The sequence below is a fragment of the Dermacentor andersoni genome, chromosome 3 (genome assembly GCF_023375885.2).
Source record: "Dermacentor andersoni chromosome 3, qqDerAnde1_hic_scaffold, whole genome shotgun sequence".
NCBI classification, from domain to species: Eukaryota; Metazoa; Arthropoda; class Arachnida; order Ixodida; family Ixodidae; genus Dermacentor; species Dermacentor andersoni.
The window spans coordinates 14,687,163-14,711,215 of record NC_092816.1 but is presented as its reverse complement, the minus strand read 5'-3'; the positions used below and the strand labels follow the sequence as shown (position 1 = coordinate 14,711,215).

At 44.8% G+C, this 24,053-nt stretch overlaps 1 protein-coding gene across 1 annotated transcript in view; it reads right to left on the bottom strand.

Moving 5' to 3' along the window:
• Nucleotides 1-5,913: 5,913 nt before the first annotated feature.
• LOC126520892 (scoloptoxin SSD14-like) overlaps nt 5,914-24,053 on the bottom strand; it is a 97,628-nt gene continuing 79,488 nt past the window's right edge. The window contains exons 9-12 of the mRNA XM_050169693.2: nt 23,179-23,333; nt 19,712-19,937; nt 16,215-16,328; nt 5,914-14,689 (exon numbers count right to left, since the gene is read on the bottom strand). Coding sequence (XP_050025650.1) covers nt 14,561-14,689; nt 16,215-16,328; nt 19,712-19,937; nt 23,179-23,333 — 624 coding nt within the window. The 3' untranslated portion in view covers nt 5,914-14,560. The remainder of the gene's footprint in view (nt 14,690-16,214; nt 16,329-19,711; nt 19,938-23,178; nt 23,334-24,053) is intronic.

Here is a 24,053-nt window from a genome sequence, read left to right as displayed (position 1 = left end):
TAGCACACCACAATCCCGCGACAGCCGCTAATGAGACCAAGACGGGAGCACATGTCTGTGAACGCGCAAACGGAGCCCCTAGGCCACTCTGCTCCTCCGCCACCCCCGCTGCACGGCTGCACCACTCGTTTCAAGCACAGCACACCAAACACACATTCAGCGCTGAACAGTGGGCGGTCGACGCAGTTGCATTTACATGACTTGCAGCGAGCAGCACATCCCTCGATGTGCGTTAAGCAAAGTCGGACACGGCGACGACACATCGCGGTTAGCAGAACTTCGCTGCCGAGGCGCTAGGCCACTTCGATATTTCAATTGTCACCACCGCCGGGTTCTCAAGAAAGCACGGGTCACACAACGCAGGTTCTGTACTGCCAGAGCTCACCGAGGCCAAAGCCGCACCGCTACCACCCACGGCTTTCCGCCAAGTAACACAGAACTTACAACCAACACACAAGCAACGCACGTAGTACAATCACACTAGCAATGTTGAACAACGCGCGGTCCAGAGAACGATCACGCCGAGGACGAACACGCACGCCACGGCGTCGCTCGGCGCCAGCATCGCGCCTTCTCAAAAATCCCTAAACGATGCTGTCCCTAGGCACCTAGGATCAGGTCACATGAAGGATTTTTGTGCTGCTCCCGCTGAACCCAAGGGCTTCAAGGAGGCCAGTGGTGCCTAAATCGACCGCTGGGTAGACGTCTTCACATTCTAATAAAACATGCTCCGTCGTTTCCCTAGCTTTACCGCAGCAAGCACCTGCTTCCTCTTCCTTCTTATATCTCACCGTGTGTGTGTTCTAAGGCACCCCGATCTCGCTTCGAAAAGTAATGCGCTTCCCTTTGAGTTATCATAAATGGTTTCTTTCCTGATTTCGTTTTTTCCTCTTAAGTAGTTACTCATGGCAGGTTTCTTCTCCATTGCCGCCACCCATGAGATTATTTCAGCCTCTCTGACTTTCCGCTTGACCTTCTTTGTTGCTGTGTTGCCCACCCTACAGGCCGCATACTTGCTGCTAAGCTTCCTAGTTCTTTTCCTCCACTGTGAATCAATGTTTTTTCTGTACAGATACCTGAACACTCTCCCAGCCCATTTACTTTCTTCCATATTCCTGGGCCGTTCTTCATGCTCAATTTTACTGCGAGCTTCCCTCACTTCAAAACTAACCCGCCGTGGTTGCTCAGTGGCTATGGTGGCGGGCTGCTGAGCACGAGGTCGCGGGATCGAATCCCGGCCACGGCGGCCGCATTTCGATGGGGGCGAAATGCGAAAACACCCGTGTACTTAGATTTAGGTGCACGTTAAAGAACCCCAGGTGGTCGAAATTTCCGGAGTCCTCCACTACGGCGTGCCTCATAATCAGAAAGTGGTTTTGGCACGTAAAACCCCATGATTCAATTCAATTCACTTCAAAACTAGTCCAGCCCATATCACCCTGCACATCTTCATTTGTAGTCTTCCCGTGAGCGCCCAATGCGAGGCGACCCACTGACCTCTGGTTCCCGTCGAGTCCTGATTGTACCCCTGATTTAAAGCAAACAACCGCATTTCCAAAAGTAAGTCCTGGAACCATTACACCTTTCCACATACCTCGGAGGACCTCGTACCTATTGTATTCGCATAGCGCTCTGTGTTTCATTGTGGCCACATTTCTCTTCCCCATTATTGGTATTGTATTTTCCTGTGTTTCCATATATATGTTGCCTTCGCTTATCCATATACCAAGGTATTTATATTCTTTCACCTGGGGTATTTCGTCGCCCTGAATTGACCCTGTCTGTTTACTGTTTTCATTGAATATTATAACACCTGATTTTACAACGCTAAATTTCAGACCTAACTCATCGCCTTACTGTCCACAGTAAGCCAGACGTTGCAGATCACTTTGATTGTTAGCTAGCAACACAATGTCGTCCGCAAAAACAAACCTGGAAGCTGCTGCTCTGCTACTATACCCGGCTGTTTGTATGAGAGATGGTTTTTTTCCTGTGTTTCCATATATACATTGCCTTCGTTTATCCATATACCAAGGTATTTATATTCTGTTACCCGAGGTATTTCTTGGCCCTGTATCTGCACTGTCTGTTCACTGTTTTCAATAAATATCATAATATCTGATTTTCTAACACTAAATTTCAAACCTAAATTGTTGCCTTCCTGTCCACAGATATTAGCCAGACGTACGTTTAGCTAGCAACATAATGTCGTCTGCATAAAATAAACCTGGGAGACGCTGCTCTACTACGTACCCGCCTGTTTGTATGAGAGATTAAACCTGATATCCTTCTAGCGCCCTCTCCATCCTCACCGTGTACATCATAAACAGCAGCGGGGATAAAGGGCACCCCGTGCCTTCCCTTGTTGATATGAACTTTCTCCTCGCTTCTCGTATCCCTTCCCATTCAACGCAAACGGCATTTTCTAGGTAAATCTCTCTCAAAAGCTGTAGACAATCGTTACCTAAGCCTTCCCCTTCCAGAATATCCCACAATATGTTGCGGTCTACGTTGTCGTAGGCTCCTGTAATGTCTAAAAAGGCCACATACAACGATCGATTTGCTTTCTGCTTTTGATATTTCAATACACTGAGTAAGAACAAACAAGTTATCATCCAAACGCCTACCTATTCTGAAGCCATTCTGAAGCTCTCCCAAAATGCCATTATTCTCTGTCCATGCTTGAAGCTTTAATTCGATTGCCTGCATTGCAAGCCTGTATATTACCGATGTAATGGTCAACGGTCCGTATACGAGTGAATTCTGTCTTTATCCCCCTTACCTTTATAAATTAAATGCATTCTGCTTTGTCGCCAATTAACTGTCTGGTATTCGTCTATCTTTTAAAGTTTTTTCCACTACTTTCACCAGAGCTTCCTTACTTTTTGGTCCTAGTTCATTTATCAGCCTAATGGGAACCTCGTCTAGTCCTGTGGCTGTGCGCTTAGGAATTTTCTCTTCCATTTTTTCTTCCACTAGGACTCGGGAACCTATAGTGCGCCCTTCGGGATCTTGGGGATGGGCGCTTAACGGGGAGCGCTTAACACCTGCTTAACCTCCTCTGCGGGTGAGCCCGGTATTGCACTAACTTCGGGAGCGGCCCACGTATGGGCGGTGCTTAACGCCTGCTTCACCTCCGCCACAGGTCGGCCCGATATTGCACTATCTTCAGGCCGACCCGCGGCGGAGGTGAAACACTTTGCTTTTCGTTTGAGAGCTTTGGCTGTCGTCAGCTCTTGCTACCATTCCATCTTCATAGAGTGGAATGGTTGTCAGTTGTTTCACCCCTTTGGATGGCGGTAGTTATCGGCGTCTCCAGTTTTCTCATCGATTCGGTGCCCGCGCGATTAACTCAAGATAATTTCAGTTGTCACCATGTATTGCAGCAGGCAGGGCGTAGTTTATTGTTTTAATTATGATATTTCATTTTATTTATAATGCCCAATACAATTTTTATACCACCATCTATTCAACAATCACGCGCATCGCCGTTGCTTCTTTAGTTCAACCTTCTTTGTTTAGACTGATCCATGGGCCAGAAAAGGGATTCGGTTCATAGTCAGCCGGTCTGTATGCTCGTGGAACGAGTTGTGGCCGGAAAAAACGCCAGTTGCGTTTAACATTTCCTTTTGCTTCATTATTTCCTCGAGTGACAGCTCGCCGCGACGCTGGCAGATCCTCGGAAACATATACCCGCGATATCGGTTAGATAAGGTGTAAAATAAGATAATGCGAAACAGCGTCCATCATCAGACCTTGCAATAGCCGTTAAACTCATAAGCAATATGACTGTCACCCGTTACCTCGTGTGGCTTTTCTCTAATTGTACAGCCCTTTTCGTGCAAAATTGGAAGCTGGAAAGAAGGGTGGCAAGGAGTTGAGAAATTAAGCGATCTACGGAGGGAGAGAGCCAAGGCAACAGTCAAACAGGAAGGAAAAGCGAAAATTGTTCGTGAGAATATTTATGGATCAACATCTTTTCTTTAAAAAGGAAGTAGTGAAAACGCCGCCGCAAATGGAGAATAATTCCGCGTGTCTTGAATGACGCTTAGTTATCAATCGACCCGCCTGACGTAGCCACTTCTCTGCTGTGCTAATGTGGGCGTTTTTCTAACCTTCCCCGGTGGGCGCAGTATGCATAGAAGCGCAACGTCCTGCGCTCTACGTGGTTGTACAGGACTGGTGACCACCCATCGTTACCCAACTTCCCAAATAACAACACGTTATTGTTTCACAAATATATATTTCTCTATAGTTCTCCCAGAGCTGATTCAAAAAATTGGCAGTGGCTTAGCCCGGCTATGCCAGGATATACGTAGCGAGAGCTAAGGCATAGCATGGTTAGCCTTGGTTAATCTCGATTGCAATTCCAGGTTAGTCTGGTTGTCTAGCTATGTTGCGGCGTTTAGCCAGTCGTTTGTCTGTTTCCTGGGCGATTCGTTTCCTCTTCATCTCGTTCCGATGTCAATTCCAGGCCTCCTCCTGCTTATCAGAATTGTCGCCGTCCATACTGCCACCTCAACTGTGGTTGCGGCGCACGCAAGCTCTCCTTTTCAATCCTCCGACATGTTATCAGGCATGCGACGCAGCTGGCGAAGCGAGCGGAGGCGAGCGCAACGACGAGGAATGCGGTGTGACGTCATACGAAACGGCGGCGGCGGAAAGACGCGGCGCTGCGCAGCGGCGGAACACCTGTGGCTCGGTGCTACTAGTGGCGCATGCGCAGTAGTGACTAGGGAGCGAGAGAGAGAGAAATATCCGCGGCGAGGCGCACGTTGTGACGTCATGTGCCTCCACGGAGCACCGCCACGGCGAAATCACAAGTTCGTTGCCAGTAAAACTTTCGCTTGAAAACGCTGCTAGAAATACTTATTTTGCACTTTCGCTTGTTAACTTGTTCTTGGCAAGGTTCTTCCTGCGCATCTTTCATGCGCGAGTCCATTTGGTGTGGTTCTTTGTTTGCCAAGTAAAGGAGAGGTGTATCTCACAGGCGTACCTGTGAGATACACGTTATTTCAATTCCCTTTTGCGGGTTTACGCGTCCTTATGGCGAATGGTGGGCATTATTCACATTTGTACTAGTAAAAGTACCCCCCTCATTTGCCTAGGAAAGTTACATTGAGGTGCCCCCTCCCCCCCGAAAAAAATATCCTGCGTACGTGGCTGCATCCATCCATTCATCCGTCCGTCCGTCCGTCCGGCCATCCATCCATCCATCCATCCATCCATCCATCCATCCATCCATCCATCCATCCATCCATCCATCCAGCAATATCCATCCATCAGTCAACCGCTTCACGAAAGCTTCAATTCACATAGATTTCAAATGTGTCTTGGATCTGCATAATTTCTTTTTAATATGGCACAGCTAAAGAAGACTACGAAACAAATACACTCGGTGTGCTAGAGCTAAGTTCAGCTTTCGGGTTAGAATCTGATAGCCGCGTTCACGCAACGTTGCGAGTCGGTCATCTGCTCGCGATAGGTGGCCGATGGTGACCAAATTGGCAAGACGCGTTTCGGGTCAAACAGAATTTTTTTTCCATCTGCGTTGTGACCTCTTAAGATGTCGAAAGGTCCATTGCACAGTCCGTGTCGAAGAGGGGCACTGCTACGATTGGGACTGGTCTGACCAATGTTCACCTGATGCGTTCACCTATATGTGCTTACTTGGTCCTATGCCCCCCTTACTCATGCAATGCCCCATGTAGGGGCCTTAATTGTAAGGTATTTTACAAATATGAAACAAAAATAGCATTGAACGATCCGATGCCTGGCTCAACCAATTAATGATGATGATGGCATGGTGCTTTTTCCTTTTCCTCCTTTCTCAATCGAGCTCCACATGGATCGTAATTGACAGCCCGCTACTAGAGGGGCGTGAGACTGGATTAAACAAACAAAAAGCAAGAGTGGTCATATAACCATTTATTAATAACTTTGCGCAAATAAACAAGAATATGCAATACTTAGATAGTAAACTGAAAATCTGGTTACATATATGTTCCTAGCTGGCGCAGTACACGTTAACATATAATTATCAGCAAATTCGGCAAACTAATACTTTCAGTACGTATTATACATGATTCCATTTTGATTTCATAAAGACAGCACTTATACTCTAATCTATAGTTATTTAAGTGTACTTTAGGCTTAAATAATATCACGTACATGCTTCTACCAATCTGGGGCCATGATTTAAATTTTTTTCTTATACTTTTTTGTTCGTTGGCTTGCACGGATCTCTCAGTCCACAAGGTTCTAGATATGCTCTAGCAGGCGCTCTTTGGCGATAGCTGCCTTAGTTATTGTAATGTCCTTAAGTAGAGTAGTGTCACTGCTCCCAGGCGTACTTCAGTGTTTGCCTAAATGACATTCAGTGCGCTCTGGCATTAATTAGGACGCTTTACCTTAGTGTAATGCGTAATTCACTGCTTCGTTGCGCTGATGCGCCGACTTCAGTAGCTATCCGCGCATGCGCCGTAGCGCTTGCTGGTATTTCGGAGCAACTCACACCGTTGCAACGTTTCGTACATTACGCTACTCTAAATACAGCTCATGTATGCTAGAATAACTTTGTAAAAACAACACCCCCTCCCACCCTCATGACGTCAGATGTACCAACAAATGCCATATTGATTACAACGCCGTTACAATAATGGTATGAAAGTGTGTACTACTGCATCCGTCACTGTCAGACGGTAGCACCGACTTTGTTCTGCCTTTCCTTCCCGAATGTGCTTTGACACAAACATGTGCGACACAGGCTCGTAACAACAGGAAAGCCGTTGTCAGCGTGGAACATGGCGCGCACAGTTCTTGTACGATATCTACTCGCAAATAAAGACGGCCTTTACCTCTAACAACGCCTCCCTCGAAGCGCCCAGCTTACAACTTCTAAAGTGACTCCATATGTGCCTATTTGGACGGGCTAAACAGCGGGTAAGACGAGGACAAGTGAATGAACGACAACACAAGCGCCGACTAACAACGTTGTCTTCATTGCAACAAGGCAACAAGCCAGCGCTTGTGTTGTCGTTCTTTCACTTGTCGTCGTCTTACGCGCTGTTTAACCCGTCCAAATATGCAACACCAACTAGCCCAACGTCGATCCCTCATCCATATGTGCACTCACGTCACATATCTTTCAGTATTCCGTTTGCAGCTTTGATTGGTTGGTTAATCGTACGTGTTACGGCGCAACCCACTGCGGGGGATGGGTCATGTATCGGACGGTTGTAGAAAGAAAATGAAATAATTTTCTAAAATAAAGAGAAAATAACAAATGGCGTGTTGTCTGATCCCGACTTTTCTTCCTCCTAATATTATTAGCAGCAGTATTGTAGCATTTGGGAAATTACTCTTTTTATCTCCCTGTCAGTTAAACAGAAGTACCACGATGATTTGTTTCGAATGTGAACACCGAGTCTAAGTCACCGCGTTGCAAGGTGGGAAATAACGCGCGGTAATTTCGCAACAATAAGATGGGACAAGAAAATTAGCGCTGTCATTGCGTGAATTGACCTTGTCGTCGCTCCATTCTGCAGCACAACGCCTACTTTATGAAGGAGAGGTAGAAATGTAAGTTGAAGATAAGAAGTAAAGAGGAAAGAAAAAGCAATATGACCATGCTTCAAGACTAAAGTAAAGCAGTGAAAATGAATGGAGTGTGTCAGCAGGAACAAAATGCCAAATCTCGTTCAGTGCACTCGTCGCTAGTGCCTTTGTATAGCTTTTATATGTACTACAGACGCATCGTTATTATCTATGAGCGGCAGGGGTCGCTTTTATAGGACACTGCGACGACTCAGAATGCGAAACTTGAGGCTATTTAGTGCTTAGAATAAAAAAAAATATGTGAAACAGCGCACACACGGCACTCACGTCTACTGCTGACGTCTGTTTCCGCGTGGGGACGCTTCACGTGGACTAAGAAAACCGGAAACCGGGGAACCAGCAATCGACCACTGTCTGATGACAGAAGGAATACATGATAAGTTGAGAGAAATGGTCATTGACGAGGAAGGGTATAGCAGCATAGGGAGTGGCCATAAACGCATCATTTTGAACATGGGATATGCGCTTGGGAAAGAGAGCAAGGAGTGCAAAATGGCCAGTCCAAATTTGAACACTGAACAAATAAGAAATATAGTCACAAGAATTGAGGAAGAACTTGGCAAATGGCCAAGCAAAAAGTGGAAATATAGTGAGCTTCTAAGTGTAATAACGACAGAAATACGGAAAGAGAAGCAACATGTTCGCTGGAAAGGAAAAAAGAAACCGAAAAGATGGCGGAACAGGGAGATACGAGAAGCGGTCGCCGGACGACAGAAACCATATCGAAAGCACAGGCAGGCAGGCAGGCAGGCAAAAAAAAAAAAAGAGCGCAGTTACCACAGGGTGAAGTAGCCAGAAAATGGGAAATATACCGGGAGAAAAAATCTATGGTTTAAATAATGGTGCAAGCAAAGGTAAAAGTTGGAAGTGAACGTTGTTTGTTTGAAATGCGTGAGAAAAAGAAGGCCGCACCTAGAATATTTTGGAACCATATAAAATTATTAGGTAGGAAGTGTGGAACAATACAACATATCCTAGACGAAGCCGGAAACGAACTGGAAGGGAACGTGTGGCATTAAATTACACCAGAAAAATAACAGCCGAAACTTTCCAAGGCAATGACGAGGTTGTATTGAGGAAAAAAAATAGCATGAAAGAGAATCAGATGGAAAAGGAGCTGGTGCTGACAAATTTCAACTGGAAGAAAGCCGAAGAGAAAATTCCGAAGCGTACAGCCACAGGACTAGACGAGGTTCCCGTTAGGCTGATAAATGAACTAGGTCCAAAAAGTAAGGAAGCTTTGTTGAAAGCAGTAGAAAAAGTCTAAAAGGTAGAGGAATACCAGACAGTTGGCACCAAAATAGAATGAATTTAATTTATAAAGGTAAGGCGGAGAAAGATAGAATTCATTCGTATAGACCGTTGACCATTACATCGGTAATATACAGGTTAGCAATGCAGGAAGTTAAGTTAAAGCTGCATGGGCAGAGAATAATGGCATTTTGGGAGAACTTCAGGATGAATTCAGAATAGGTAGGCGTTTGGATTATAACTTATTTGTCCTTACTCAGTGTATTCAAATATCAGGAGTAGAAAGGAGACCGTTGTATGTGGCCTTTTTAGACATTACAGGAGCTTATGACAATGTAGACCGCAACATTTTGTGGAATATTCTGGAAAGGGAAGGCTTAGGCGACGATTGTCTACAGCTTTTGAGAGAGGTTTACCTTGAAAGTAGCATTTGTGTTGAATGGGAAGGGATGAGGAGCGAGGAGAAAGTTGATATCAAGTGACTGAGGCAGGGGTTCCCTTTATCCCCACTGCTGTTTATGATATACATGGTGAGGATGGAAAGGGCGCTAGAGGGAAGTAATATCGGGTTTAATCTCTCATACAAACAGCCGGGTATAGTAGCAGAGCAGCAGCTTCCAGGTTTGTTTTTGCGGACGACATTGTGTTGCTAGCTAACAAGCAAAGTGATATGCAACGTCTGGCTTACTGTGGACAGTAAGGCGATGAGTTAGGTCTGAAATTTAGCGTTGTAAAATCAGGTGTTATAATATTCAATGAAAACAGTAAACAGACAGGGTCAATTCAGGGCGACGAAATACCCCACGTGAAAGAATATAAATACCTTGGTATATGGATAAGCGAAGGCAACATATATATGGAAACACAGGAAAATACAATACCAATAATGGGGAAGATAAATGTGGCCACAATGAAACACAGAGCGCTATGCGAATACAATAGGTACGAGGTGCTCTGGTGTATGTGGGACGGTGTAATGGTTCCCGGACTTACATTTGGAAATGCGGTTGTTTGCTTGAAATCAAGGGTACAATCAGGACTCGATGGCAACCAAAGGTCAGTGGGACGCCTCGCATTGGGCGCTCACGGGAGGACTACAAATGAAGCCGTGCAGGGTGACATGGGCTGGACAAGTTTTCAAGTGAGTGCAGCTCACAGTAAAATTAATTATGAAGAATGACTGAGGAATATGGAAGAAAGTAAATGGTCTGGGAGAGTGTTCAGGTATTTGTACAGGAATATCATTGATTCACAGTGGAGGAAAAGAACTAGGAAGCTTACCAGCAAGTATTAGGCCTGTATGGTGAGCAACACAGCAACAAAGAACATCAAGCGGTAAGTCAGAGAGGCTGAGATAATATCATGGGTGCCGACAGTGAAAAAAGAAAATCCTGCCGTGAGTATCTACTTAAGAGGAAAAAACGAAATCAGTAAAGAAACAATTTATGATAACTCAAAGGGAAGCCCATTACTTTTTGAAGTGAGATCAGGATGCCTTAGAACACGCACTTATCAAGCGAGATATAAGAAGGAAGAAGAAGCATGTGCTTGGCTGCGGTAAGGCTAGGGAAACGATTGAGCATGTTTTATTAGAATGTTAAGACATCTGCCCAGCGGTCGATTTAGGAATCATTGACCTCTTTGAAGCCTTTGGGTACAGCGAGAGCAGGGGGAAAGTAAACATGCCCGCAATAAAGATTAGTAAGCGGCGATTGGAAGATTGGTGGAAGTAGGGAAATGACAAACAACGGAGGCTTACAAAAATAAAGTTCACAATAGGGTTTCAGAAACTTTGGTTATGGGAATTCATCGTAGGTTTTCTTCTTTTATTTCTTTTTAACATCTATAGGTAGGACATTAGGCAATAAAATAACAAGAGCTTGGTGGTGCAACCCACCCCCCGTTCCGAAGGGGACGCTCATAGCATCCATCCATCTATCCATCCAAAACGAAGGAAAAGGAACTTGACTAGGGGTGTGCGAATCTTCGAAATTTCGAATACGAATTCAACAATAGTTACTCTTCGATTCGCATTGGATTGGACAACTAACTATTTGAAGTTCTCGAATGCTCGTTTCTTTTTGAATCCAGCGAGAACTGTGGGAAGTTCGCAGGAAGAGAAACCGATGCTTGGGGAAACTGTTCCATATTATTATTCTGCAGAAATGCCGTTGTCGAGCGAAGGCTCCACTTTCTAATCAAATGCCTGGGGCAGATGATTTTATTTCAATAATTTCAAGTCGTTCAATAAGAATGCCTAATATTTGGCAGCATAATATGCCGATTTGTTGTTTCAATTTAGGCAAAACGATTTATTGTGTGGTGCACTGTCATCGTGTTTGCATTCCTTTTACGGACATGTGCAGTGATTCTGCATGCAACCCACTATAGCTGCATCGGGTGACATGCCGTTTCCTTACTTCATTACTATCTTCATTACTGTTTCATGGAGCGTCAGGTAACTGAAAAAATTTACTTATCCCTTGAAAACTCATCAGTTCACCGGGCTCCTAGTTGCGTATGTATTACATGCGTCAATCAAATAGTGCAAAAAGCTTTTTTTTTTTATCGAACGGGCTCCACGCAAGCTTTATATTTCACTGGATTTAGAAATGAGGAAGTATTCGATATTCGTATTCGACTCGATTTCAGAGTTTCACTATTTGAACACCCCTATGAATATGACACTTCTTTGTTCTTGTCCTTGGCCAATCCCCCAGAGTAGGTATGTGCCACTGCCTCACAACGTTATTCCGCTGTAGTACCATCGTTCGTGTGACAATGCTGTCATGTCATAGCGGCCACGCGATTGTGTTATCGCAAGAGCATGCATAAGGATGTTCAGTAACGTGCCGGTGTCGCTTGTAGGCGGGACAATTTTTAATTTGAAACACCCGCTAGGCGTGAAGTTATGTCGGATATGCGAACTTCACTGAATGAGAGGTTTCCCTCGAGACGCCAAAGTGGAAACAGCAAAGGCTACCGACGGCTTCAAGTCGGGAGCACTGGCCCATATAATCAAACTCGGAAGTGGCGCCATGCACCTGCGACATGCACAGATGCGAGCAGCGAATACACGACGGACGTGTGCTTATTGCACGCCTCGTTTTCGTGGCAGCAATTTCGTGTCGGAAGGAAAGGCAAACAATCAGCGACAGGACTCCGTCGGGGACAGAGCCGGTTGAAATAGTTCGCCCGTTGTGAAATGTAGTGCTCCACGCGCATCTGCATTAGCGTAAGTTCCCGTTTTTTGAAACGATAAAAAGAAATGTCGCCTAAACATTTAATCAGAGACATATCGGATGTTTTCTCCTTTTAACTTTCGTCCAAGCACCGTATAGTTTATCCATCGAACTTTCCCTCAATGCTTACCGGACGACTAGGCTTTTCCGAAACGAAAATAGTGGTGCTCAAATGACCACATCGGCGAACGGAAGGTATGCGACGTCAAATGGCCGTGTGAAGTGAGAGGTATAATAACCGAGATTTCTCCTTATAGTGTGCCTACGTATACAGCAGGTCGACACGATAGCGCCATCATTGTATTTTGCAAAAGTAACATTTTGCAAAAGTAAGAAATTCGTATCACATATTTAAGGCGCGTGTTATTGCTGGGTGCAGCAGCAAATTATCAACGCCTACAGCGTTAATAAATGCGCAGTTACAACATGAGCTGGACAGCAAATGATGATTATATATGATAAGTACATGAATACATATCAACACACCAATACTTCTTTACATTGCGTTCAGTGAGCAAACTCACAAAGGAAGGACAATGTTGCATGGAAATGAAAATAAGACGGCCTAAATTCACAAAGTACTCATAAGCATTTTTAACTGGTAATTTCAGCTTCGCTGCGCTTCCCCGTGGTAGGCCAAAGCTTGACTATCATACAGAGCCTGCTTTTCAACTCTGTCGCAAAACATAAAAAAACACTAACGACGCCCAAAAACTTATTCACTGTGCACTCGCGCTATAGCCTGGAGCGCATAGCTTGGCCGTGCTCGTTACGTGCAATAGGCGTGTAAGCGCCTCCGACGCGTCGAGGCGCAGTACAGTCGCCGTGCCCTCCTCCCTGTCCTCTTCCAACCGCCAAAGAAGTATAATATTGAAAGGCGGCCCAATTAACACCACGTGACCATGGTTGCTATTGTGGACGCTGGGTCAGTTTCCGTCTTGTTATCCAATTTTGCCATGTTTGTGCGTTGAGCAAAACAGGCAGGGCGTAACCACATGGTGAACCTATCAGAGCCGAACAGGTGGCGATTTTCACAGCGTCCTGAATGGCACCTCAAGGTACGAATCGCCGCTCGCGGCGTCCCAGTTTCACCAAGGCGCAAGTGCCGGGTTGTTGCCTCTGTTCGGTCTCGGAATAGCTCGGTGGAAAGTTAACTACCACTCGAAAGAACGGAACATGCGCTGTCTGAAGCTGTTGCCCCGGATCAACGAACCCTCTGCCGACAAATAAAATTAGTCCACTGGCGGTGAGCATATCGCCAACCAACCAAGCCAATCCGAGAGCGATTCGGCACTCCCGCTTGTCGGCTTCTCTGCAGCACCGCGCGCGCTGCCACTGGCACAAGTCGTCACACGTGCTGATCTTTCTAACTGGTGCATACGAAGAGGACCAGCCTATAAGGAAGAGGTTTGCGCTTTGCGATGAGAATCTCGACTTTTTGTGCTGAGGCTTACCTCCAACAGCCGAACACTACACAGCTTAAACGCACGCCCGACACAAGCTTTGTAACAACACGGTGACAGCAATTTGCGCAGTGTTGTGCATCGCTCAAGACATTCTCATGCTAACGTTGGGTTACAAAGGGGCTCTTCAATAGCCGCTCGCTTTGTACAGAGACGATCTAAAACACGAGTGACATCGGGCTTGACTTATGGCTTTGCCCGTAATTTCCTATGACTGGGTAAACGTTACTTTCTTGATAACATCACTACCCCCCCCCCCCCCCAAAAAAAAAAGTAAGGGAGGAAAGAAACAAAATCTTAATGAAACAGCTTTTCTTTTCTTCTTGGGTAGAAATTACCCCCAAAATCGCACACTTAACGGCGTAATCATAAAGGCGCGGCGTCTGCAGGCCGTGCGCATTTGCTCATTCAACTCTGTTAGCTTGAGAAAGTTAAAAAGGGATTGGCTATACGCTCACAGATTTCCTTACACAATAATGGCGACAGCGTATGTACCATGCAATGACCAAGGAAAGTGAGAAAACAACGGCATAAGCGATGAGTGGTGCATTCCGAGCGCCTTAAGTCCGAAAGCTGAATGTACTGTAGAGCTTGGCACCTTGCCTCCTTACTCCTTTCATTGTTCATTGTGTTACGCAGCGCCGTTTCTTACAGAAGTGAATACGAACTAACGTGTTAATCGCAGATTTTTTTGGTAGTGATAGCAGCGCCACCAAGCAGTCATTGTGTGAAAGGATACTTGCAGTCATAAAATGTATGCACAACCGCTAGGCGACAGCGCAAAACCAAGAAAGGTATACAACGAATGCGAAGCATACAGCGAGAAAAAAAAAAAAGAAACATGCCGAACACATTGAGCAGGAGGCTCGGATTCCTAGCACAGTGCGCGAGTCAATGAAGCCTCAATCCGAAAGCTATAGGCACTTCCAAACACTGCCTGTTGCAGCGCCAGCTTTCTCTCCAGCGAGCACCCGTGAAGCTACGCGTTCAGAAGACTATTCTGTAGTCCTGATTGAGCAAATAAGTGCCATTGTCTCGCTGCACGCCCCTGATCGACGAGTTGGTGCGCAGCGTCTCCAGCTGGTAGCCCATGGTGTGCAGCTTCTGGAGGATCACCTGAAATTGATGAATGACATAAATGGAAACCGAACGTCTAGCATTGCGGGACGCCATATAATACCGAGAAAACCAACACACGTGCTAGCGAACACGATTCATGTTTCAATCAAGGATGCAACCAAATTAACGCTAGAAATCGCTCCAGGAAGTGCGTGCCTTTCATGCTGCAGGAGAAATCGCCAATTTAACGCTTGAGCTGATGAGCGCGTATTACTGTCAAGCCAACGTGCAACAAGTTGCACTAAGCCACACCGGTGTATTTTGCTGAAAGCGGCTTGCCATGCGCGTTTCTTAGGAGGGATACAAAATAGATATGCTAAATTTGTTTAGATTGGTATATTATTGTTTCGCGACTCTATCTTTGTTCATTCAATTCAAAACGGTTGATTAGTACAAAGAAATTGATTTCGGAAATGCAGTTGGGAGTTTCAAATAATCTTTTATTTTGCATTTCGGATGTCTAGGCTCACCAATAGTTCTCGACACTTGCTAGAATTATTACTTGTTTTATTTTTCTTCTCAGAATGTCAATGCAGTTCTTGTTTATTGATAAACAATAACTAGACCCGAGTAGACTTAGTCAAAATCTGTGACGCCACTGAGAGCTGGTGCGGAAAATTCATGATGGCGCTGTGACTTCTTTTTCCGGTTCAATTCCGGATCGTAAAAATAACGGTTCAGTCTGGTTAGACCGGTTCACGTTCGTTTGGTGCCTAAGATTACTACAAATCTAAGAATAATTGCAGAAAGAGAGCATAAATTTGTCTTGTGCAACAACACGACGCCACTCCTTAACTTAAAGGGAAGACTGAATGAAAAAAGAAATAGTTATGCATGTTTTTTATTGTCGCAAGCAGTTATAAAAAATCCCGCTGTGGAAACACTTAAGTACCTATTCAGATTTTCTTCTAGTGTGACCAAAGCGATCGCCTAGCGCTCCTTCATTTCAGCGATGGTATAGGTCTCCCACCACGGAGTAACTCCTTGACGTTCACCAAATTCAAACGCTCGCGAGGATATTGCTAAAATGCCTGCCTCCCGATGATCCATGTTGAAAACCGCAACAATGGCATTGTACATTCTAATATGACAAGTCTGCCTGCATTTACAAATGCTAGAGCATAGTTGAGCTACAAGTACAGGCAATGCATGGATGAAAAGCACCAGTGCTCCAGCGAAAGTGGTGAACCTGAACCGAAAACAGTTATATTTTCGTTTTCGCTTTGGTTGCGGAGTGAAAAAAAAAAAAAAAAAAACACATCAACGTTCCGGTTTATTTCCGGTTCGCGCAAAAATAAATGTTTTCTTTTTGTTCGGTTTTCGATTCAGTTCCAGTTGGATACCCTGAATAATACGTCTCAGCATTTTTCTTTAGTGTCTCTTCAGATCCTATACATGCGTCTAGCTGCTAAGGGATTCAAGCCCAGGGACGGTTTCTTCATCACACATTGCCTTTTCTGAGCAGAGCGCTGAGCGCAGTCAGACGAATGCAGCGCCGTGCGAATGTGGAGCTGACACGTACCCCTGGGAATTGGTACTCGGCGTACAGAACGTCCGGCACGAGAGGGTGGTGAAGCCTAGGGGCGTCGATGGCCTGCTTTAGGGTCACGTTAGTGTGCAGCGCCCGCCACAGGAACTGCACGCAGAGAATGAATGAATGAATCCTGCTTTTTCATCACAATTAATGTGCAGAATTTGATAATCCAGTAGTGCTAGCTAAGCAGAAAATTAGTGCTTGCTATTGGGCACAACATTCTCCATTAGATCTTGCGAGGTTAAGTGTGCAATTGCATCATGTCGCCAAAAGTCTGCTGTTGGGCCGCAAGGCATTACGTACAATACGCTAAGAAACCGGGCCGACAGATACAAATGCGCTCTTAGAGATCTATAATAATCTATGGATGGAAGAAACTGTACCTGATTCTTGGAAAGTGGCTCGAATCATCCCAATTTTAAAACCGGATAAGACATCCTTATATCTTGAACCCTTCCGCCCAGTTAGTTTGACAAGTTGTTTATGCAAAGTAATGGAGAAAATGAATGACGCGCGACTTCAATGGTGGTGTAATGACATGGATGTGTTGTCAAACTACTTAGCAGGTTTTAGAAAACAGTGCTGCACAATTGATGCAATTCTGGATATAGTAACCTGTGTGAAACACGAACATACATGTGGAAACTTGACGATAGCAGTATCCCTAGACATCAAGAGGGCATTTGACACTGTTAGTCACGTTCATGTTCTGCTAAGTATGACAGAAATCGGAATGTCAAGCAGGTAGTTGCGATGGATTTCTGAATTTATATCAGGTCGCAAAATATTTGTTCAGACGGGTGAGGGAAAGAGTGCTAAAGATTTCAAACAGGGAGTACCACAGGGAAGCGTACTAGCCCTTTTCTTTTTAACTGCGTCATGGCTGATATAACAAGACTGCCATCACAGATTAGATTCTCACTGTATGCAGATGATGTGTGCATTTGGACATCTGAGCCTAATATTCAATTACTTCAAATGCCATTGCAACACGGCGTAAATGACATTAACCAATTTTTGAGAGATAGATAGATAGATAGATAGATAGATAGATAGATAGATAGATAGATAGATAGATAGATAGATAGATAGATAGATAGAGAGAGAGAGAGAGAGAGAGAGAGAGAGAGAGAGAGAGAGAGAGAGAGAGAGAGAGAGGAATGGTTCTATCATATGCAAAGACAGCTGTATTGCCCTTCATTCGGAGGCAGTTATAGAGTTTCACTCTTAATCTAGAAGGACAGCGTCTAATGTTTACCGCACGCCATCGATTTCTTGGTATAATACTTAATAGGCAGCTATTCCCATAAAAAACTCGATAAGAAGGTTAATGCGATAGTGACTACTTCGCAGACTTGCAGGAACATCATGGGGCGGTTCAGTATCGTCCATGCTGACTGTTTACAATGCATTAATACGACAAAAAAATTCGTGTTCCGCGCCCATCGTACACGGACTTTCCCACACGTCAGAAGAGCGACATCAAAGACTTAACTAGAGGACTACGCATATGTCTAGGAGTACCACGAGCGACTTCTAGCTGTCTTGTAATAGCTGAGGCTCGCCAACCACCGTTTCCGGTTATGAGAACTACAGAAACATGCAGACATTATTTTCGTCTTCAAACACAGCATAAAAGCCACCCATTGTTTCTAGACATAATGAAACGAGATAGAAGTTATGTTCATAAAGAAATTCGAGAAAATCTTCACATATTGCCAAGAAATGAATTTGGAACACCGACGTCGAATATCTTCCATGGCTGCTTACATTTCCAAAAATCGAATTGTCAGTAGAGAGGATAGTCAGAATAAGAGACATGTACATTCAAGCTGCTCAACAGCTTGCACTTTACCAGACATATATGTGGCGTTCAGGATACAGACACGTCTACTTGTATACAGATGGCTCCAGTGCAGCAACCTCTTCAACTTCAGCTTTCGTTCTATACCACACCTCAATTACTTCTATAAACAAGAATCATTTAAGTTATCTCGTGCGACTTCGTCCACAACTGTTGAACTATTCGCAATCCTATGTGCAACAAAATTTCATCACTCTGCAGCACAAAAGGAAAAACAATCAGCGATATACGAAACACTTAAAGACCTTACAAAGGCAAGCCAAGCGAAGCATGAAATAGCGTTCCAGTGGATAGCAGGACATTGCAACATTCCTGGCAACACAGCAGCCGATGAAGCAGCACGACAAGCACACCTCAAAGATGATGTGGTTCAGCTCCCAATATCAAAGAATGAATTACGCTGCATTATAAGGGCAACGTCTTTCAAAAGTGTACAAATACTAGGTTTGACCAGAATTCTAAGAGCTCTGATTTGTATCATATCGGCCCGTTTATCGAATTCAAATTTCCATTGTCATTAGACAGAAATATGAAGCTTTTATTCATCGATTAAGGCTAGGCACTGCCTACACAAAACATTTCTTACACAGAATTGGCCGTGTGGGAACCCCCGAATGTGATTGTGGATTTGTAGATGAAGCTGCACATCACCTCCTTCTAGATTGCCCACATCACGACACACCAAGACGCCGATTTAAATCAACCCTAATTACATTAGATCGCAGACCTTTCAGTTTAAAGAAAGTTTTGGGTCCTTGGCCGACAACGGCCCTGCGGAAGAGCGCTTTGAAAGCATGAACTGATGACAGCGGAATTGTTGGCCGTTATTAACGTTTTTAATGTTCCTTTTATTTCAATGTTGTTGTATATATGTATGTGTTTGTGGATTATGTTATGCTGACTGTACTATTCTGACTATGTGATAATGCATTTACAGAATGCATGCACCACCCACTGACTAGAGACAGCATTGTTAGGTGACAGTATTATTTGCACTTACACGATGTATGCACGACCCGCGGACTAGAGACTGTATCATTAGGCCACAGTAACATATGTATTTTTGAGACATTCTTCTAAAGTAGTGTGTCGCTATTTAATTGTATATTGTATGTACCCTGTATTTTGTACGTCATAGTGTTACTGTGAAAATGTCGCTTGACAAGTTCTGGTACTCGCATGAGAAGGTTGTTTGACATGTAACCTTGAAGCTTGTATGCTGTGGGTTAGACCCATTCAAGAGCTAAGTAGTAGCCGGCGCCTCAATTGTGCGTCATCTCCTTATATCATATGAATAAAAAACATGAATCCGCGATTATCCAAGTGCCCAGGAAAAGGCATTTGGCCGTTGTCTGGCACACTGCTATGACGCTTTTAACAGTCAATGATGAATGGCTGACAACATGACGTACACTGCGAAAAGCGATATAAGAACACAATGAAGAAGGCAGTAGTACTACCGGAGCAGGGCTGACAGGCTGTAGACATTCAAATTGCAAGTCACACTTTTAAAGTCAAATTATGTATAGGATGTCGTTATCTGTACTATTTATTACTACTGACGATGATGATGACGACGACGACGAATACGTGAAGGACGCCCGTATGATGTTCCACCGACCTGCATGGCGGCCGTGAGAGTCTGGTTGCCCGGCCCGTCAGCGGTGAAGAGCAGTCGGATGTCACCGGCGTCGTCGACAACCAGCGCGGGCGCCGCCGGACTGGGCACTCTCGCCCCAGGCCGGAACAGGGCGCTCTCCTCCTCGCCACCGCTGGCCGTGGGGAACTCCCTCAGGGCGCCGTTGAATATCACACCCGTCGAGTTGGACAGGAAGTGCGAGCCGAACCTGTTCGACGGCGGCAGTCGGCCGCCCACGAGCCGGCTCTGTCAGTAAACTACGTGCTGCCGAACAAAGCATAATAACCAGAAGCGCGAAACGAAAGCGACAACAGGGATTAAACGTCTGTGAGAATGCTTAATTGTCTGCTTTAGTCGGTTCATGACTAATGAACTAGAATGGCGATGCGGGCGAGTTGGGCTAACCTCACGTTTGTCTTTCCGCACTTCCGTGCTCTGCGCTGCGGTTATCACACCATGATCATAGCTTGTTCTTGTTTTCTAGTGAAATGGCGCAACCCACTCTGGGGGACCGGCCATGAATCGGGCGGTGAATGAACTGTTAGCATTTTTTGTTGAATAAATTAGGCGGAAATGAAATAAGTATCTTGCAAATGGGATTTACAGTGGCTACTGTTACAGGTATGAATAATCAATTATCTAGATATTTTGTTAATTTTGTGAACATTATAAGTATTGAGAAGTATTCTAACATGCAATTCGTTTTGTCTCACACAGAAAAATGCATAGGGCTGCTTCACAAACGTTCCTGTGGCTGTGACCCTGTACGGTAGCCCCAAAGGAAAGAGTTACAGGAAGAGTCAAATTCAAGCCAAGCTTTTGGAAGGGTTGTTCTAGAAATCCTTTCCATTGAATAATAAAACCGTGGCATGTCAAAAAGAAGTGCTCCAGAGATTCACTCTCATTGCGTAAAGGGCACAAAGGCGATATAGCCAGACAAGACCTGCGGAGGTAAAAGTTCAATGGGGAGACTCGGCACCGTAGTCTTGTAACCGTTACTTCATTTTTTCTAGAGGAGCACCATTTGTTGTTCCAAGGAAAACTGAGATGCGGGAAATCAGTCTTTGCCAACGGTGATTGCGCGCAGTTATTTGTAGTAGCATGTTTTCTTAATCGTGCCACAGTGATGAAAGCAGAGGTAAGTAAAATGGGGATTATACGACCATCGTGGGGTACTAGTGCATCTGCATATCCGTTTAAAGCTAGACCTTTGTGGACTGGCACACACACTAAACGAACGAGACGTAAGTGTCTTTGGAGAAGGGAATAGAAAGTTTCTAATGAATCTGACAATTTGGGTGCGGATAACGAAGAGCAGACAGACAGGCTGAATCAATTACGATTACGGCTGATGACAGAGATGATGGTATTTTCCGTAAAGCTAAGATTGTGATTCCACCTGAAAGATAGGCGTGAAGTCAGCTAGCCGAATCAAGAAAGACCAATTTAGATGCAGTGATACAATGCCCACACCTGTATTTTCTTCACAGAAGGAAGCATCAGTATCTATAACGTTCTTTGTATCCAGGTGTGCAAGGTGGTCTTCCAGAATACTATTTAGATATTGATAGGGAAGATGTTTAGCATTATTTGGAAAAAATAACATCAAATTGAATTTTAGCATCTGAAACCGAGGAATTTAGAACGACCACGTCGCATAGGTAAACGTTTAATGGGTCCAATAGTTTTTGAGCGATAACAACTTGACGGCAACCTGAGCGATACCACTGATAGTTAAAAAATGAGGGTGCTTCATTAACGAAAACATATTGTGATCTCCTCTGTGGTGATGCATACATGTTTAGAGAAGTTTGTACTGTTAGGATATGAAATCGCATGAGAAGAGAAGGCAGGCGTTCTTCTTGATATAAGATATTGTTAGCGACAAACTTAGGAAGCCCAATACATAATCGTAATGCTTCTCTTTCCAATAGAACCAGAAGTCGAATTTTGCATGCAGGTATGCCAGAAAGCAAAGCGCAGCCAAACTCTATTATCGGACTAACATACATGCAATAGATCATCATGAGAACATGCCGACGCAACCCTGATCGATTGCTGCTGAGTCTACGCAGCATTCCTACTGCGCGTGCTCCCTTTGAAGTAGTATGCTCTATATGTGGACTCCAATTAAGCTTTTCGGTGTACATTACTCCAATTTCTTTAAGCGAATTCACCTAATGCTATGGGTTCTTTGTGTTTCTACGCCGTCCTCGTCCACTCGTCCTGTTGTGCCGTTTTAAAACGAATGTGAAAAAAATAAAAAAATAACCTTTTTTGAAAACAATCAAATAACCTTATTTATTCCAATGTTCAGCATGGAAATGACTGCCAGAGCAAAAAGCCAGGGGGGAAGCTTCAGTCACAGAAGGGAAGAGCTGAGCTGTGCGCAAGCCCCCCAAGTACCTGCAAAATAATTCACATAACAAATTCCCCTAGTGCGTGGGATCTGCACAACTTAAAGAACAAAAAAAATTTACTTCCCTCACCCTTCTGTCGCATCCTCTTATTATCCACCATCAGTGTGGATGGGGAACAGTAAGCCCATACGGGGTGTCAAGGAACGCAGTCATTGTCCCGACGAAGACGAAGCTCCACGTCTAAACTCCAGAGACATCCATTGTTCGACCACTGCTCACCGTTTCAAGTCACCATCTATAGGGTGAAAAGGCAGACAAAACGGGACACTGCGTCGACCAAAGCAAATTTAAAAGAAAAGAAGACGTTTCGGCTCCCACATGGGAGCCTTGTTCAAAGGTAAAAGAAAAAAGAATGTGTTCGAGCCGTTCGCTTAAATAGGACTAACACATTGCTCGAACACATATGTTCCTTTTACCTATGAATAATGCTCCAGTGTGAGAGCCTAAACGTCTTCTTTTCTTTTAAATTTACTTTGGTCGGCGTAGTGACCCGTGTTTTGTCTGCCTTTTCACCCTGTTTCATGCCGACCAGACGAGTTTCCGTCAAAAACTAAACTTCATCGTCATCTTTATTATATATACCTGTGTATCACTATCGTGTTTGGATTTGTGAGCAGGTGCCTTACGTTTTCTTTATAGCAGTTCGCTTATGGCAGCTCGTTTCATGGCAGCGCAGGCATTCGCATGTGGAGAGAGAGAGTAAACTTTGTAGAACAGAGCACGCGTCGACACCAAACTGGACTTTGTCCAACTAGCGTCTGCGTGACTAAAGATCTCCTGACTGGTGGAAGTAGCACAGCAACGATGTCCTTGCGTAAGAGGAAGGAATTTGTGGGTCCTTCGCATCGCCTTACCAATGCTAAGAAAGCAGAAATTCGGCTGCGATGTAACACATGAGGGCAGACTAAAAGCGTTGCGCAGAAAATGTTCGCAAGTCGTCGAGCCTTCCCCGAGGGAGGCATCGAGTCTGAGTTTCGGGTCGGCTGTGATCAGTGGACAGGGCACGTAAGCAGCAGTTGCGGCACTTACACTCCGTGAAGTTCACTGGAGACGACGACGATGTCCCCCGCGTTGTCGACCACAGCCACTGCTTCAGGCACGCCAGGGTCGCCGAGTGCATGGCTGACGTCAACGGGTAGGGGTTGTAGCACCTCGCCATCGATTATGCTGCTCGCCACTCCACCCTTCAGAAACGCCCAACAGCGTAGGATGCCAAAATATTAATCACATCTTCATTTTTCGTGCTGCTGTGTGTGCGTAACAAGTGATAACAAGTATAATAATAATTATTATTAAAAACATAATAATTATGTTTTTCCGAGGGCTACATTCAATGTCTCAAGTATACGGAGCAAGTACCAGAGACACAGCGACACAACGACATAATACACTGTGACGGAGACAAAGCTGGCTACTGCGAAGTGCAGGAGGTGCAGAGAAGAGCGCTCTGAGGCTTCAAGTGGTGAGAAATGACGCATTGAGTTTGTCTCCGCCATTAGGAGTTCAAAATTTGGAGGACGCTTAAGCTTCGCCTTTAAGAGTGGAACGCGATAGTATTCAAAGACCCCTGACTGCTTTTCATGCTTCCCGGAAACAGCTTATGTAATTGCAACGTTTGCCGGGAAACGCTGGCGGCGAACGGTATGCACGAAGGCAAGCTTTCTGATAGAAACGTGGCCTCTTGCGTGGGTCAATGTCCTGTTATTGTTTCGCACTTTTAATATTTCAGTCTGAGAGGACCTAACATAAAAAGATGTACGCTGTCGGGTTTTTTTTTTTTTTTTTTTTCATTACATTTGCCTGTGAGCTGCCGTTCTCAAAATTCCGAGGTATAACTTTGTCAAGAACGAAAGAGAACGCATGAGCAACTTTGGTGGTAGAAGAGTGGCTGGGTATGCGCGGTT